The 19240-nt window shown below is 41.8% G+C and overlaps 1 protein-coding gene across 1 annotated transcript; it reads right to left on the reverse strand.

The window, feature by feature from the left end:
- Positions 1–16939: 16939 nt before the first annotated feature.
- Positions 16940–19175, reverse strand: HOXD1 (homeobox D1). The gene is made up of 2 exons (XM_058713198.1): positions 18394–19175; positions 16940–18020 (listed from the first exon to the last, which is right to left on the reverse strand). The coding sequence occupies exons 1-2, from the start codon at positions 19037–19039 to the stop codon at positions 17686–17688; spliced, it is 981 nt and encodes a 326-aa protein (XP_058569181.1). The 5' UTR covers positions 19040–19175; the 3' UTR covers positions 16940–17685.
- Between the last annotated feature and the right edge of the window lie 65 nt (positions 19176–19240).

Here is a 19240-nt window from a genome sequence, read left to right on the forward strand (position 1 = left end):
CTGGGGCAGCGGGGGTTGGGGTCGGGAATGGGGAGTTCGTGTTTAATGGGCACAGAGCTTCAGTCTGGGGAGATGAAACAGTTCTGGTGATGGATGGTGGTGATGGCTACATAACAATGTGAACGCACGTCATGCCACCGAATTGTTCACGTAAAAGTGCGTACAATGATGAATTTTAATTTATGTATCTTTTACCGTAACAAAAAACTTATTTTCTAATCGTTTCTGTTGCTAGAGCTCCAAGGTCTATATCTGGTCTCACTAACTCCTTCCCATTTTTCCTCCAAAGTGTCTGTTTTATGTTTTTCCATCTTCTTCCTTGCCTCAAGCCGTCATCATCTCTCATGTAGTCTATTGAAATGAACCCGTTAAATGGCCTCACGGATACCGCCTCATCCCATCCAATCTGTCTCACAGCACTGGTTTCTGTGTCATCCGAGAGTTTAACTCTCTCAGGGCCTCACTCTTGCCTTTAGAAGAAGCTTCACACATATTAAAACAGTCTTCTCTCTGGCCGACTTCGGCTCAGGTCATGATCTCGTGGTCCGTGAGTTCAAGCCCCGCGTCGGGCTCTGTGCTGACAGCTCAGAGCCTGGAGCCTGTTTCAGATTCCGTGTCTCCCTCTCTCTGACCCTCCCCCATTCATGCTCTGTCTCTCTCTGTCTCAAAAATAAATAAACATTAAAAAAAATTTTTTTTAAACAGTCTTCTCTCTCATTCAGAGGGAAACCCAGGCTGGACACCCGTTTTTAACAAGCATTATTCCACTTATTTTTTAATTTTATTTTTAAGTAAACTCTACACCACACGTGGGGCTTGAACTCACCACCCCAAGATTGAGAATCGCATGCTGTACCAATTGAGCCAGTCTGGCACCCCTCACTTATTTTGATGGTGAAATACAGCATACAGGCAGAAGGGTACGTTAAGCTTTTGTGTGTAATTTCAACTACCCATGTAACCTGGTTGCGATACAATATTGCCAGCTACTGCTTGTTGCTAACTGACTAGATAGCACGGGTAAATGGAGGAGTAGCAGAGAGTGCCTCAAAAAAAGAAGATACAGAGACAAATTTCTCTTACTTTATCATCTTAACCCAAGCATGGGTGAAAGAACCTTCTAACAGGACCAGAGTGGGACACATGGACAACTCCTTTAAAGAAAAACCTCTTCAGGGGCACCTGGGTGGCTCAGTTGGTTGAGTGGTCGACTTCAGCTCAGGTCATGATCTCATGGTTCATGAGTTTGAGCCATGAGTTCGGGCTTGCTGCTGTCAATGCAGAGCCTGCTTGGGATCCTCTGTTCCCCTCTCTGTCTGCACCTCTCCTGCTCGCGCTGTTTCTCTCAAAAGAAATAAACATATAAAAATTAAAAAAATACAAAAATCTCTTCAGTAATTATGGTGTGTAAAACCAGCGTAACACTAAACAGATAAGGTAGGGAATCCAGAGTTAGGAAGATGAATACTACAGCTCCTTTCCTGGAGGAGACAGACACCGATGCAGATCATTGCGACATTTTGTGTACAAAATGCAAAGTGGAAGACAGAAGGATTTAGAAATAGAATTAAAGTTAATCGAACTATGAAACAAAGCAAGAAGCAATTGGCAATGGGGTCTTTGCCATCATTTAGTTCAAAATTCCCACTTTGAGCTGAGAAACTTCCTGGAAACCAAAAGAGATGGATGGAAAAAACCTATTCCATTTCTCTAATGCCAGTCTATGAAGCGACTCACAATGAGTTTCCAGTGGAAGTTGTGGAATCCCTTCTCCAGAGATCTTATGATAGACTCTGAAGCCTCATGTATCCAATGGGCTGCCAAATTTGTTAAAGCAACTGGACGCGTGCCAGACTGCCACTTTGTTTTGTGCTGTGTAGACACAGTCCTAAGCATGTGAAGCTCCGATAAGGCACTTAAAGTTATTTTTGGACTTGTCTGATCTCCCTTACTACTCAGTTTTTAAGTTCCTTGAGGGCAGTGCATCACACAGGGTTCTAAGAGGCACACATTGGACCCACTCAAGTTAGTTGAAACAGGGTGGGAAAATGATTAGGTGTGGTTCCTCCAGGAGGGTCACAGACCTTCGCTCAGAGGAGGCTCTCCAGCCAGCCAGGAACACCTCCCTCAATATAAGCCAGCACCCGTCCTAGAGCTGGCTTCGCTGCCGTGGGCAGGAAAATCAGCTGTTCCTTTACCCCCCGAAAAAGTGGAAAGCTGTTGGAGAAAGAAGAAGAAGGCACAAGGTCAGCCAAAATGACCAGACCACTAGCAGCCGCAATGCAGGTGCTCCACAGAATTTTAATACTTTGGGCCACATGAAGACACCTCATACGGTTGGAATACATATCCATTTTAAAGTTTCTCACAAAAACTTAGAGGTATCAAGTTGCTAACAAAATAAGCCAACCCGAAATAAAGCCAGTGGGAGAGCTAGCATTTTCTCCCGGTAGTTATTGGACCTTGAACTAGTCTCCCAGAGGCTCAACTGGACCTGAGTTTTTGGTGTATCTCTCTCAGAGACCACCGTGACATTTCATTAGTCTTTCTACAACATGAATGGACGATAGATACCAAAGGATATTTTGGTGTCGCTCTCCAGGAAAAATGCAACGCAAGTTAAGAATACTCCTTCTTATCAAAAGTTTGCTCGTGTCTTCGGAAACTTGGTTTTCACATAAAAAGCAACGTTTCCTCAGTTTTGCTTTAGACGTATGGAAAAATGATAACCAGAAGTCTAGTTTGGGGGGGCTTGGGGAATGGGCAAAATGGGTGAAGGTGAGTGGGAGATACAGGCTTCCAGTTATGGAATGGATAAGTCAAGGGAATAAAAGGCACAACACAGGGAATATAATCAATGGTATTATAATAGCAAGGTGTGGTGACAGATGGTAGCTACGCTCGTGGTGAGCACGGCATAACGTATAAACTTGTCCAATCATGGGGCGCCTGGGTGGCTCAGTCAGTTAAGCGTCCGAGTTCGGCTCAGGTCATGATCTCGCGGTCCGTGGGTTCGAGCCCCGTGTCGGGCTCTGTGCTGACAGCTCAGAGCCTGGAGCCTGTTTCGGATTCTGTGTCTCCCTCTTTCTCTGACCCTCCCCTATTCATGTTCTCTCTCTCTCTCTCTCATTCTCTGTCTCAAAAATAAATAAATGTTTAAAAAAATTTAAAAAAAAAATTGTCCAATCCCTGTGTTGTACACCTGAAACTAACGCAACATTGTGTGTCAACCATACTTCCCTTTAAAAACTATGTTCCATACAATAGAATAGAGTGTCGTTTCCCATATTTCTTGGTTCTCCATTTTACTTAAGCTAAACGTATTTTTTTCTTATTTTTCTGCTAATCACGAATTCTGCTTTTATCAGCATGATTCAGAGCTTGTTTCCAACTGGTAGGATGAAAATTGAACATATGTGACACCCAAGTGCTGAATTCCCTGTTGAAGAAATGAATGATAGACCTTATCTATCATTTATTCGACTCATGTGTACACCCATGTATATGACAGACATTTTTATTTAATTATTCAGGATTTGGCACATGAGATGCATTACCTAATTCCTCTGGGGTCTTCCACTGGCAAAAATAAATGCAAAGACTGTGACTGTCCAATGCAATTTTCCCTTTTTCATGTATTTGAGAGTAATGACTGTATTACCTCTACATTTAGTGATCCATTATTTTAAAATTTTAAGCAACATAAAAAAGTACTACAAAGAAAAAATCAACAAAATTTTCCTGCCATGTAGAAACAACCATCGTCAACATTAGGTGAACATCTTTTTTGACATTCCTATCTATGTAGACACACAGACAGGAGGAATGATAGATGAACACATGCAGAGATAGCTTAGTACACGGAAATAATTTTCTAAAACTGGGGATATACCGTGCGTGTTAGTTTTAAAATAAAAATATTGAATTTAAGAAATGAGAAACAGATGAAACTAACAGGTAACTATTTCTTTTTTTTTTTTAATTTTTTTAGTGTTTATTTTTATTTTGAGAGACAGAGTGTGAGCAGGGGAGGGGCAGAGAGAAAGGGAGACACAGAATCGGAAGCAGGCTCCAGGCTCTGAGCTGTCAGCACAGAGCCTGATGTGGGACTTGAACTCGTGAATGGTGAGATCATGACCTGAGCTGAAGTTGGATGCTTAACCGACTGAGCTACCCAGGTGTCCCAACACGTAACTATTTCTTCTTCACTAAGAGAGTAGTCTCTAGAAGAGCCTTCTGACACTAAGGGGGGAAAATACTTAAAAGTCTGGACATTTTAGCAACTCAAATGTGTTTTTTGATTTTATTAGTGTCCCTAATACTACATAATCTTAACTCAGAAAGCTTTAAGCTAACTCTATTTGTTCTGAGTTCAAAATGTTAATTGTGTTTTACAACTAAAATTAGAAGGGAACAGAATTGGAAAATCTGAAACTTTTACTTACAAATAATCTGGTGCTAGCTCACCTTTGTCTTTGTGATGCATATGACGTTAGGGACAGGTATAAAGCAATACTTTTATTCATCTTTGATCATTCAGACTGAAGTTCTTTCAGTTTATTGGTATAATAAAATATGTAACTTATAATAGTTTTTGTTTATATGAGACTAGTTAAGAAATCTATAACTTTTTTAAAACTTTTTTTTAATGTTTATTCTTAATTGTTGAGAGAGAGAGAGAGAGAGAGACAGAACATGAGCAGGAGAGGAACAAAGAGAGAGGGAGACACAGAATCCGAAGCAGGCTCCAGGCTCTGAGCTGTCAGCACAGAGCCCCATGCAGGGCTCGAACTCACGGGCTGTGAGATCATGACACAAGCTGAAGTCTGACACTTAACCGACTGAGCCACCCAGGCGCCCCTAACATTTTTTTTTATAACCTATATAATTTTCAAAATTCAGGGCCAAGCCAAAAATCACAAACTTTCAATAAAAGTAGACTTGGACAGTTCTTGGATAGCATCAACATGTAACAAATTCCAAAGCTTCTTTAGAGACACAAACACAGCTGGTTTTGAAGTTTGCAAAGGAACCATATGCTACTAGAAAAATAGATTATTCTGGTTGCATGTGGGCTTTCACTTGCAGTCAAAACAGAGGAATAAACTGGGCTTCTTGGCAGGTTAACCCAAGGAAGTTTAAATTGTTTTTAAAGTTGATTAAAGATTTTTAGGGACAAATAGTATGTGATCCTTGTCTGAATAAGAAATATTATATATTTTTTAAACTTTTTTTTTTTTTAAAGAGAGAGAGCTAGCATAAGCAGGGGAGGGGCAGAAGGAGAGAGAGAGAGAATCTTAAGCAGGATCCACACTCAGCACAGAGCCTGACAAGGGGCTCGATCTCACAACCATGAGATCATGACCCGAGCAGAAATCAAGAGTCAGACACTCAACCGACTGATCCACCCAGACATCTCAGAAATATTATACTTTTTTAACTTGTCCTTTGTAGCTTGTTTTATTTATTTACTTTGAATCTATATTTTCTACAATTCTTTTATAAGCTAGTAATTTCTTTCCTTGCCCCCTATAGTAAAGCCAAAACACTTCATGAATTTGAAACGTAGCTCAAGTTTCAAATGTAAGAGGAGATATAAACATTTATATATGATAGAGTAATTACTCATACAAGCAATAGAATACTAACACTATTTTGACAATTAGGTCATAGGCATTTAGGAAAAATAAGATACTTTCTGTTTACATAGGATAATCTTGCCTTAAAATGTCCCCTCTGCAGCAAGCTTTTCTTTCTTCTTTCTTCTTTCTTTCTTTCTTCTTTCTTTCTTTCTTCTTTCTTTCTTTCTTTCTTTCCCAGTTTAAGGGCAGTCTTTCATAAACCCACAATGGAAATAGTTACAGGTTAATGCACAGTTAAGAAAATTCATGATTCCCCACTGCCAGAGTAGGTAGAGGGAGGAATTTCTTCTTTCTGCAGCAACAGAATCAATAGGTTGATCCTATTTTAACTTTGATGTCAACAGAACACAGCAACCAGAGTCTCTGTTTTTAAGGTTGATAAATTCAAACCTGGGGAAGTGCCACAATGTAGGAAACTCATGTAAATCATCACTGCAATCTAATTTATGATGCCCGACCCTCAAAATACCATGCATGTGATTTCACATGTCCTTTTGGATAGGGAAAAATTGAGTATAATGGACTTAAGTTTTTTGCATTGCTTGGAATGATCTAGTAAATTGGAAGCCAAGGTCAATGGTCTAATGCCCCTTTCATCCTTTATTTCTCCTAGGCTGGGATCTTCTGTCTTGGGATCTTAATTCAGTGAGTGCTCAGCCATGGCTCTCATCAAGTATTCATTAACTACCATTTTGTTTTAGTCTGTTATCATGAACCACCTATATTTTGTTAATTTTATCAATAACCCTAAACCTTTACTTATTCACTCCAACCTGATTCCCTATAATTCTTTTCTTTTCTTTCTTTCTTTTTTTTTTTTTTTTTGAGAGAGAGAGAGAGTGAATGAGTGTGAGGGGAGAGCAGAGGGGGAGAGAGAAAGAGAGAGAGAATCTTAAGCAGGTTTCCGACTCAGGGCTTGGTCTCACAACTGTGAGATCCTGACATAAGCCGAGATCAAGAGTTGGATGCTCAACTGATTGAGCCACTCAGGCGCCCCTGATTCCCTGTAATTCTGGTTCCCTTCTCAATATCTCTTCAACTCTAGCTGTTAATCCTCTGTGCCTGGCACCTAAGAGCTCAATAAATATATGTTTTATATATACATGAATATTTCTCTCCCTCAGCCTGTATCTTTCCATCTTAGCTTCCTGTTACAACTCTCATAATCCATCCATCCTGTTTTAATAATTCGTGAATGTTTATTAAGCATCGGACATTGTATGAAGCAGTATGCATGAATGACCTCTGTTCATCCTCACAAGTCAATGAAATAAGGATATTATTATTCCTGTCTTTAAGGGAGGAACGTAGGGCTAAGTGACATTGCATTATCCATCCTAGGATTTGCTCCCAAGACTGTCTGCCTCCAAGATGCACTCTTGTAACCACTATGTTTAATTGTCTCCAGACCATTCTTGAGAAACCCCATACTAGACCTCGTTTGGTTTCAAAACTCCTCTTCCAACAGTTCTATTCCTATAAGGTACTCAAGTTCCCACAAGGTACTCAAGTAATTATAGTAATGAATGCAATACAGTATATTACAAAGCCCCAAATAACAACCAAAGTGCATTATACGTTATATTCTATAAAGATAAAAGGGATAGTTTTAGATAACATTCACAGTCTCTGTTGGTTTACAATATATTCAATTGAAAGAATGTGCCTTGGGGCCCCTAAGTGGCTCTGTCGGTTATGTCTGACTCTTGTTTTCAGCTCAGGTCATGTTCTCAGTTTCTGAATTCGAGCCCTGCTTCAGGCTCTGCACTGACAGTGGGATTCTCTTTCTCTCCTCTCTCTGCTCTTCCCACACTCTCCCTCTCTCAAAATAAATGAATTTAAAAAAAAAAAAACTTGGGAAAAAATGTGCCTTGAAGCTCAAGAAGGGAAATTCATAGTTCCTCCTTCACTTCCTCACCTCCTATTGGTAGTTTATTGTGTGGCCAAGAATAGCTCATGTTCTTCTGTGAATAATGAAATATAAAGAATAATGGAGTACCTGGGTGGCTCGGTTGGTTACGCGCTCAACTCTTGATCTCAGCTTGGGTCATCATCTCATGATGGTGGGATTGAGCCCTGTCAGTACAGAGCTTGCTTGGGATTCTCTCTCTCCGTCTCTCTCTGTCCCTCCCCTGCTCATGCTTGTGCACTCTCTCTTTCTCTCTCTCTCTCTCTCTCAAAATAAATAAATAAACTTTGAAAAAAAAAGAAAAAAGAAAGAAAGAAAGAATACTTAGCACGAGGCTCCGGCCTGGCTCGGTCAGTAGAGCATGTGACTCTTGATCTCAGGATCCTGAGTTTGAGTCTCACATTGAGCACAGAGATTACTTTTGAAAAAAATAAATAAATGAAAGAAAGAAAGAAAAGGAATACTTAACAAATTGTTTATAATATTCCTGGCAGAAGAGGTGCACTGTATGTGATGATGTAATAAAACTGCATTCAACATTCAGCAACTAATACAGAATCACTATTATGTAACAGGTATTCAGTGAGAGATAAAATATATAAAATGGAGAGAAAACTAATGGAGAAGGGGGAAGAGGGAATCAGCGGTAGGGAGGCAGAGGGAAAGAGAGAGAGAAAGCGATCTTACAATACAGCAGGATATTTTAAGTGCTGAATGAGTAATACAAGCAAATGCTACAGAAGCTCAGAGGAGTTCACTTTAAGTTTGGGTGGTGCAAACAGATGTCACAGTGATGAGATTCGAGCTGTGCCATAAAGGATGACCTTGGATAGGCAGAAAGGCAGAAGAGAAAGGAATGGCATAAGAAAAGGTGCAGAGGCAGAAAAAGCATAAATTTCTTTGGGGAAAAGAATGAAGAGATAACGTTAATTAGGGTAAAGTTTCTATGTCAGGTGTGAGATTAACATGAATGGACACAGACATTGAGAGAGTTGGATCTCAGGTTAAAACATTTGAGTTTTTCCCACTGGCAACCAAGAGCTACCAAGAATTTAAAATGGACAACATGAAGACAGGGCTTTAAAATGGATTGGCTGGGAAGGAGACTGGAGGCAAGGAGGTCAGCAGGGCATCCATTGCGTAGCTGATTGAGAGATGATAAAGCCTGAACCAATGGAGAAGGAAAGAAAGCATGAGACATTTTGAAGGAAGAATAAGTAGGGCTTGGTGACTAATGGAAGCAGGAGCAAGTTGGGTATTTGTATCTCTTTTCCTGAACAGAACAGAGTATTTACTTTGGAATCCCACATATCTTAAAGGAGGAGAAATTCCAGATTTCTCTGTTCTGAAAGCTGTCTACTTTGAAGTATTAAGAATAAGGAGATTGAGAATCCTAACTTGAAGCACTGACATACATTTGAAAAGTTTATTAGACCCTAATTTATCTGTTCAAAGGGAAGTGGTAACTTTGGGGGTAGCTATCACCATTGTTAGCTCTTTTGTTCCAGTTAAGACCAATGAGAAACATCATCTAGTTCACACATACACACACACAGGTAGATGAAAACGTAAAAGCTTCTTGTTCATGCTAATCTTACACAGCTACATTGCTGTTAAATAAACTTTTCAGTAATAACCAGCAAGATAAGGAATCCAGCAGAATAATAGGGTGATGTGGAAACTTAATGATCACCCAGACCAACCCCTCTGTTTTATAGAAGAAACTGAGACCAGGGAAATTATGTCCCTTTCAATTAGAAAACACAACTGGAGCTACCCATAACCAGTAAAGAAATCAAATTAGTAATCAAAAATGTCCCAAAAAACAAGAGTCCGGGGCCAGATGGCTTTCCAGGGGAATTCTACCACACATTTAAGGAAGAGTTAACACCTATTCTCTTGAAGCTATACCAAAAAATAAAAATGGAAGGAAAAACTAATGAAGCCAGCATTACCTTGATTCCAAAACCAGACAAAGATTCCACTAAAAAGGAGAACTATAGACCAATTTCCCTGATGAACATGGATGCAAAAATCCTCAACAAGATATTAGCCAACCAGATCCAACAACACATTAAAAAAAAATTATTCACCACGACCAAGTGGGTGAATATACCTGGGATGCAAGGCTGGTTTAATATCTGCAAAATAATCAATGTGATTCATTACATCAATAAAAGAAGGACAAGAACCATAGGATCCTCTCAATAGATGCAGAGAAAGCATTTTACAAAATACAGCATCCTTTCTTGATAAAAACCCTCAAGAAAGTAGGGATAGAAAAACCATACCTTGAGATCATAAAAGCCATATATGAAAGACCCAATGCTAATATCATCCTCAACAGGGAAAAACTGAGAGCTTCCCCCCTAAGGTCAGGAACAAGACAGGGATGTCTCACCACTGTTATTCAACGTAGTATCGGAAGTCTTAGCCTCAGCAATCAGACAACACAAAGAAATAAAAGGCATCCAAATCGGCCAGGAAGAGGTCAAACTTTCACTCTTTGCAGATGACATGATACTCTATATGGAAAACCCAAAAGATTTCGCCAAAAAACTGCTAGAACTGATCCATGAATTCAGCAGTCACAGGATATAAAATCGATGCACAGAAATTGGTTGCATTCTTGTATACCAATAATGAAGCAACAGAAAGAAAAATCAAGGAATTGATCCCATTTACAATTGCACCAAAACCCATAAAATATCTAGGAATAAATCTAACCAAAGAGGTGAAAAATCTACATGCTGAAAACTATAGAAAGCTTATGAGAGAAAGTGAAGAAGACATCAAAAAATGAAAAAATATTCCATGCTCCTGGATAGGAAGAACAAATATTGTTAAAATGTCAATACTACCCACAGTAATCTACATATTCAAGGCAATACCTATCAAAATAACACCAGCATTCTTCACAGAGCTACAACAAACAATCCTAAAATTTGTATGGGAACAGAAAAGACACTGACTAGCCAAAGCAATCTTGAAAAAGAAAACCAAAGCAGGAGGCATCACAATCCCAGACTTCAAGCTGTATTACAAAGCTGTAATCATCAAGACGGTATGGTACTGGCACAAAAACAGACACTCAGATCAATGGAACAGAATAGAAAACCCAGAAATGGACCCACAAATGTATAGCGAACTAATCTTTGACAAAGCAGGAAAGAATATCCAATGGAATAAAGACAGTCTCTTCAGCAAGTGGTGCTAGGAAAACTGGACAGCGACACGCACATAAATGAAACTGGACCACTTTCTTACACCATATAAAAAAAAAAACCTCAAAATGGATGAAAGACCTAAATGTAAGACAGAAAGCCATCAAAATCCTCAGCAGGCAAAAACCTCTTTGACCTTGGCCACAGCAACTTCTTACTCAACACATCTCCAGAGGCAAGGAAAACAAAAGCGAAAATGAACTATTGGGACCTCATCAAAATAAAACCTTCTGCACAGCGAAGGAAACAATCAGCAAAACTGACAAAAAAAGGCAACCGACAGAATGGGAGAAGCTATTTGCAAATGACACATTAGATAAAAGGTTAGTATCCAAAATCTATAAAGAACTTATCAAACCCAACACCCAAAAAACAAATAATCCGGTGAAGAAATGAGCAAAAGACATGAATAGACACTTCTCCAAAGACAACATCCAGATGACCAACTGACACATGAAAAAATGTTCAACATCACTCCTCATCAGGGAAATACAAATCAAAACCACAATGAGATACCACCTCACACCTGTCAGAATGGTGAACATTAACAACTCAGGCAACAACAGATATTGGCAAGGATGTGGAGAAAGAGGATCTCTTTGGCACTGCTGTTGGGAATACAAACTGGTGCAGCCACTCTGGAAAACCGTATGGAGATTCCTCAAAAAATTAAAAATGGAACTACTCTATGATCCAGCAATTGCCCTACTAGGCATTTATCCAAGAGATACATGTATGCTGTTTCAAAAGGACACATGCACCCCAATGATTATAGCAGCACTATCAATAATAACCAAAGTATGGAAAGAGCCCAAATGTCCATTGATGGGTGAATGGATAAAGAAGATGTGGCATATATATACAATGGAGTATTACTCGGCAATCAAAAAGAATGAAACCTTGCCATTTGCAACTATGTGGATGGAACTGGAGGGTATTATGCTAAATGAAATTAGTCAGTCAGAGAAGGACAAATATATGATTTCACTCATATGAGGACTTTAAGATACAGAACAGATGAACATAAGGGAAGGGAAGCAAAAATAATATAAAAACAGGGAGGGGGACAAAACAGAAGAGACTCATAAATATGGAGAACAAACTGAGGGTTACTGGAGGGGTTGTGGGAGGGGAGATGAGCTAACTGGGTAAGGGGCATTAAGGAATCTACTCCTGAAATCATTGTTGCCCATATGCTAACTAACTTGAATGTAAATTTTTAAAAATAAATTAAATTTAAAAAAATAGATAAATAGAAAACAAAAAGAAAGGAAAAGGGTTAAAAGAAAGAAAGAAAGAAAGAAAGAAAGAAAGAAACACAACTGGTGCTAAAATCTGCATCTCCTCCCTGAAGAATAATGTTCTCTTTTTTTCCCAGTCCTTTACCTAAGCTTCAGTGATTCCATTCTTCTGGGAAATGCTTAGAAGCCAACTGTGTAGCTGTGTCATATCTAGTTCTGTATTTCTCTTCTGTTTATAACACTGAGAAGGAAATACAACAGAAAAGAGCCTCCTGGATGAGACAGAGCTCTCCTTCCAAGACAGTGAAATAGTTCAGCCAGCCAGTAGCCCAGAAGAGCAGAGTGGGATTGAGATACTCAGCGTGGAGGACAAAGCCCCAACCTGTTCTTGTCTGCATTATCTGCCACTACTTGATGTACTTCAAGAGGAGCAAACAGACCTTCTGTTTCCAAGATGTTGGAGAGAAGTAATCACTGCTATCATCTTGCAAACAATCCTGGATACTAGGAATGGAACAGCCTTTTCTGGAAGGGGAAGATAGAGATTGACCCTGAACCCAAAGAAACTTTGGGCGCCTGGGCTCTCAGTCAGTAGACCATGCAACTCCTGATCTCCAGTTGTGAGCTCAAGCCCCACATTGGGTGTAGAGATTACTTAAAGATAGAATCTTAAGGGGTGCCTGGGTGGCTCAGTTGGTTAAGCGTCCGACTTTGGCTCAGGTCATGATCTCACCGCTGGTGGGTTCGAGCCCCGTATCAGGCTCTCTGCTAATAGTTTGGAGCCCGGAGCCCACTTCGGATTCTGTGTCTGTCTCTCTCTCTGTGCTTCCCTGCTCACTCTCTGTCTCTCTCTCAAACTAAATAAACATTAAAAAACTAAAAAAGGGGCGCCTGGGTGGCGCAGTCGGTTAAGCGTCCGACTTCAGCCAGGTCACGATCTCGCGGTCCGTGAGTTCGAGCCCCGCGTCAGGCTCTGGGCTGATGGCTCGGAGCCTGGAGCCTGTTTCCGATTCTGTGTCTCCCTCTCTCTCTGCCCCTCCCCCGTTCATGCTCTGTCTCTCTCTGTCCCAAAAATAAATAAAATACGTTGAAAAAAAAAATTTTTTTTTAAAAATAAAAAACTAAAAAAAAAAAAAAAAAAAAGAAGCTTAAAATTAAAAAAGAAAGAAAAAAACTTGAGCTTCACTAACTTGGGCCCTTTCAGGTCCTGAAAGATACCCTAGCAATTTTGTATTCGTAATTTTTTTTCTTAAAGATATTCCCCCAAATTGTAGTTTAGTTTCAACAAAACCCCTAAGAAGGGAATATAGTGGAAGAGTGGAATATAAGAAGCTGCTATAGTCTAGCATTCTCTAGAAATGCCTCAAAAGGGTCAGTAACCTGCTGTATTAGCTATTTCCAAGTCCAAATGACCACCAGTCTTTGGCCACCCTTTGTATGTATTAAATTATATCAATAAGACTAGTAGAAGTGGAAGAGATAATGTTGAAGTCTTTACAATCTAAGCAATTGACTTTCCTTTTATGCCAATATTTAGGAATTCTTTCCTCTTAGTTCACTATTGAATTTAGTTAAAGTTTCTATTGAATTCATATTCCTGCATAACAATTATACCTTCAGAAGCATATAAGTGAGATGTCAAATAGAACTATTCTGTATGTTTGTTGCATGTTCATGCTCTGGAAGTATGCTTTAGAGGTCAAAACCATGAAAAACTAGATTTCTATTTAGATGGAGATTTATCATTATTTGTGAGCTATGTCCAGTATGATTTCACTTTAAAACCACAAATACAGTTTTAACAATCGGCATTTTTCTTGTTGAGAGGTCTGTGGTCAGACTAAATATCTCTCTGAACCTGATTAGGTCCTGAGGTTTTTAAATTCAATATTCAGCAGATATAGAGCATTTGTTAGGCCATAAGAAATAATTAAGAACTCCAGAGCTACTGTAGGTCTCCCTGAGTCTGCCCCTCTTTTCTGATGATATGATAATCGGACATAACCTTGTCTGGTCCCAGGCCTCACCGTATATAAGACTGGGACAGAAGACTCACATACAATTAATCTTTTGAGGATTTAGGTGACATTGCTTTAGGTTTTTACATTAGCAAGCCCTTTGTTTGCTAGTACTCAAGTAATGGAATTTTAAGTATTATTAAATGCTTTATTTCTTCTTCCTCATTCCTAACTATCCTGAATCCAGAAAAACAGACAGACACATGGTCATTCTGTGAAGACAAAAGAACATTGAACAGTAAATTATACAACAGCCAGAACGGTCCACTGTGTATTCATTCTTGTAATGGAACACTGGTGGGTACATTAGCATATTTAGTTTGAATTTTTATAAAATAGAGATGGGATTGTTCTAGCAGTTTCACAGTGTGCATAGCTACCATCATACTCCATGGACGATCTGACTCAAAATAATGCAAGGCTCTGAATAATGGGAAGGGGAAATGTTCTATAAACAATTCACAAGGGTTGGGTACCGCCACTGACAAGATACATTTAACAAACTCTAAAACCCACTTTTCCCAGGGACATGTGGGTGGTTCAGTTGGTTAAGCGTCTGACTTAGGCTCAGGTCATGATCTCACGGTTCGTGGATTCGAGCCCCACATGGGGCTCTGTGCTGACAGCTCAGAGCCTGGAGCCTACTTCCAGTTCTGTGTCTCCCTCTCTCTGCCCCTCCCCTGCTCTTGTGCTCTATTTCTCTCTCTCTCTCTCTCTCTCTCTCTCTCTCTCTCTCTCTCTCTCTCTCTCTCAAAAATAAACATTAAAAATTTTTTTTCAATCCACTTTTCCTATACAAACACAGTATCACTGTATTCCCATGGACTGCATTTACTTTCTTAGAGCTGAACTTTTTTCCAACGTTAGGCCTAAAATAAAATATGCAGAAATCTTTGAATTGTTTCTGTATCATTTTCATTGCTGGAGGGTACCTCCAGAGGTCACCTAGTTCATCCGGATCTCCAGTCAGGACTCTCCCTAATACTGAATATAGCTATATAGTGATCTGCATTAAGAAAGCTTTTAAAGATCCCTGGGGTTGGTCAAAAAATAGCTAATATTGGTCTAATTCATAGAACAACATTATACATATGTCAAAACAGCCACCTTTATCAAGGAAGACATCCATCAGGGTTAAGTGCTAGCTACAGCTTCAAAAGGAAAAGCTTTATTTTCTCAGAGAAAACGGTGGTAGATTAAGGAAATGACCAGGCATGTTGGTATTTTACTGTTGTTGTTGCTTAGGTATACATTTAATGCTTATCAAAAAGGAAACATTGTCTTGTCAAAGACCGCTGCAGGGGAAGCCCTGAGGTGGCTGGAGCAAGGAGATCACAGCTCCTGTAACAAGTCCTTTCAAATAGCTACAAAGCTGGGAGTGGAAGGGTGAGGTGGGGCTGTTTTTCAAACAAGATCTGATTAGCATCAAGTCAATGGAGGGCAGATGGTGAAACACAAGAATAATATCAACAATCTGAAGCTACTATCATACTGTATGTTAATGAACAGAAATTTAAATAAAAACCTTTAAAAGAGGGTGAAACTGTGAAAAACAAAAAAAAGAATAATATTGACAGACCTGAGTTCTACCCGATCTCTTTTTATTTCTTCAACTCCATTAAACCGTGGGTGCAAAAGACAAGAATTTAAGTGTAACTTCAATCTCCTAAGACAATCGCATCACAGTTTTACAGGGATAGTAATCACCCACAACTGTTAGACTTCTGAATTATTGGATTTAAAGCGTGACGCTAGGGGCGCCTGGGTGGCTCAGTCGGTTGAGCGTCCGACTTCGGCTCCGGTCATGATGTCTCAGTTCATGAGTTTGAGCCCTACATCCAGGCTTGCTGCTGTCAGCTCAGAGCCCTCTTCGGATCCTCTGGTCACCTTCTCTCTCTGCTCTTCCCCCGCTTGTGCTCGCTCTCTCTCTCTCAAAAATAAATAAAACATTAAAAAAAACAAAGCACTACATTAGAATTTAGAAATCTAGGTAAAAGGAGAGCTTAAAAGTTCTTATCTGGATTATCTGGGCCTTTATGCTTTTTGGTTGAACTATAGAGAGATTTTAAAGATACAGCTGTAAGTATTCATAAAGTGAGGACCTGCCCTGACAATTGTCTCAAGTATCCACTTGGCTTTGTGTATGACTGTTGCATTTTTTCACATATTTCTGTAAGGTTGCATAAAAGCCTAGTCAACCATGAGTGCTTTCAGGGTTAGAAGCTAGGAGTTTGGGTGAAAACAAGAAGTTTATCACATACCCACCCTCTTGCCAACTTTCAAATTTTGTGCTTCTTTCAAAGAATTCTTTGAAAATATTTCACTTTTAAAAACGGAGACACCTCTGTGCTGTCTTAGTAGGCCAGATGCTTAGTCTGGGTTACAGGAAGTGGAAAGTCTCTGCCAGCTTCCTTTGTAATTCCTGACTTTGGAAATGGGAATTCAGCCATTGAGAACTTTTTGATATGCAGCTGCCTTTCTCAGAGAACGCAAACCGACTAACAAAATCTTCAGGTTGCCTTTTCCTTGCCTGAGAGCAAGAGGTAAAAGAATAAGGAGGTCTTTCTGCAGTGTCTTCTTGGCTTTACGACATTCCCACAGTGGGCACCTTTGAGTTAATGTGCAGTCTCTGTATTCACCATAAAACTCAGGCACTTAAAGTATAGTACCTCCTTAGTTACTTGAATATTTGTCAGAGTAGTTTTTTTTCACTCTTAAACTGCTCAGATAATTGTCCGTTACTTGTTTGTGTAAACAACCTATAAAAAATGTGTTTGTTACTTTTTAAAGTTATTACAGTCAAAAATTTCCCAGAGCAGAATCAAGAAATTCCAAATTGAAGAAACCCCAATAGCTTTTAAGAAAAATCATGGAAATGAAAGGAGCGTAAGGAAAGACAGAGAGGAGCAGATTCTGTAATTTTTATTACAAAAAAAAAAGTTCGAACTCTTTACATGCTATGACATTCAATGCCAGGTAGAAGTTCATTGCAAGCAAACATTTTTAAAAATATACATACTGTATATATTTACATTCAAGTCTGAGTAGTTGGTGTCAAGGTGTAGTTCAGGTTCGAATCTTCACCCACCCTGTGGATTTGTTCAGCTACTAACTAAACAGCGATTGTATCTTCACTCAGGCACATGAAGAGGTAGAAACTGCTTTTTAAAGAAAAAAACAACAAAACTGGAGTGCAAATGTGAAGATCATCTTTGAAGCAGCTTAGCTACATCAAGGAGGCCCTAACTAGCTTTGGTCATCTCAAGCTGAATACATGTAGCCCGTCCTCTAAATTAAAATCTGGAAAACTTTGGGTATATGTTCTTCTGAGTACATCAGGGGTTGTCAGAGATCAGCAACTGCCACTCGGCACCCAAGAATTGCATATGACTAAGTTAGGCGACACAGCAGCAGGGCTGGGCTGGCAGCTGGGCACCTTTTCCCTGATAAGACACAAATAAAACACAAATGAGTGGCTTAAGAGACCTCAAATTGATATCTCTACACCTACAGCCTAGAACTCAGAAGCCGACTAGGATACTTCGTTTCCCAAATGAAACCTCTATCCCAAACTGAGCTAGTAAGTCTAGACAGGGGTGAGGTGACCTATGACTTCTGCAGGCCAAGGTTTCTCAGCCCCAAGACTAAACCTCATGAGGGCTCTTGGGCCTGAGAAGGGCTCCCTGGGCTCTTGTCAGACTTGGTGGTGCTCGTTCCTGAGAGGGGGAGTTGGAGGGAAGCCACCGGGGTGGCCGAGGGGAGAAGCCCTTCTCGTTCTCTTTTCTTCTGTTTCATCCTGCGGTTCTGGAACCAGATTTTGACTTGCGTATCATTCAGCTGCAAGGAGTTGGCTATCTCGATGCGTCGGGCTCGAGTTAAGTACTTATTGAAATGAAACTCCTTCTCCAGTTCTGTCAGTTGCTTGGTGCTGAAATTCGTGCGGATCGCGCTGGAGGGGCTAGCGGCTCCATACTCGGCGAGTTTGCCTGCAACATAAAGACAGGGCATCGGTGGGGTGAGAGGACGCGGACATAGAACGCGGGCGAGCAGCGGGGCTGGTGAGAATCAAAATCACAGCTCAGCTCTCCTGGGTCTCTGTAGACACAAGTTGTGCCAGGAGAAACGCCCCACGGAGAGCGCCTTCCCGAAATTTCCTCAATGCCTGGCACATTTTCGGAGCGTGTACTTGGGGCACGCTCAATGGAATGCGCCTACTTTAACAGCGCTGCGGGACGCATTTCCTTACGAAGTCCTAAATCGCCGTCCAGAGGGGCAGCTGCAACGCGCTCCCAGCACAATTCTGCGGAGGAGGCTCCGATCCCAACCCCAGTCGCGTCCGTCCAAGGCCCAGCTACTTACTTTTCTTAGGGGCGTTCCTCTTCACTTTCATCCACTCGAAGGTGCTGAAGGCGGCGGGGAGGCCGGAGGCCGGCGACGCAGACTTGGGGTAGGCGCCAGGGGCCGGGGACGCGGTCTGGAAGGTCCCAGGGTGGCCGTCGGCTGGCTCTTTCAGACACGCCGGCAAGGGGCCGGGCTCGCCGAAGGCCGCGTAATCCACCTGGCCGCTGAGGAGAAAGGAACCACTGCCCGAGAAGACGGCTGAGGTGGCGTAGTGGACGTGCGCCCCGCCGTCGTCGGCCGGCCGCCCGAGCGCGCACGGGAAGTCGTACGCCGGCCCCGGCCCCAGGAAGCCGTAGTCCGCGCCCCCTGCCGCGGCAGGTGCGGCGCCCGGCTCGTAGGCGCCCTCCAGGGTGCACGGCGCGTAGGAGGGCGCGGCCGAGGGCGGCGCGGAGGGTGGCGCGGGGGTGGCCGGGGGCAAAGGCGCAGGTCGGGCGGCGGCCAGGGGCAGGCAGCTGACGAAGGCGCCGTCGCCGCTGCCCAAGGGGAAGGCGGGCTGCAGGGCCACGGGCCGGGCGTCGGCGCGGCAGAACTTGGGCGCGAAGCTGAGCGCGTCGCCGCCGCCCCCGCCGCTGCCGCACGACACGTACTCCAGGTAGGAGCTCATGGTTCCGGCCCACCCGCCTGAGCGGGGGCCCGAGCGCGGGGCCGGGCAGGACCGCCGCGGGCTGCGCCGTTCCGCCCTTCCTCTCTACCCGAACTGCCTTTGCCGAGCCATGGCGAGCGGGCCGGAGGTAAATAGTGGCCTAATATAGCAGCGGGGGTGGCCACGTGGCGCTGGCCGGCCAATGGGCGCCTGCCCCGCACG

Source organism: Neofelis nebulosa, chromosome 2 (genome assembly GCF_028018385.1).
Source record: "Neofelis nebulosa isolate mNeoNeb1 chromosome 2, mNeoNeb1.pri, whole genome shotgun sequence".
NCBI classification, from domain to species: domain Eukaryota; kingdom Metazoa; phylum Chordata; class Mammalia; order Carnivora; family Felidae; genus Neofelis; species Neofelis nebulosa.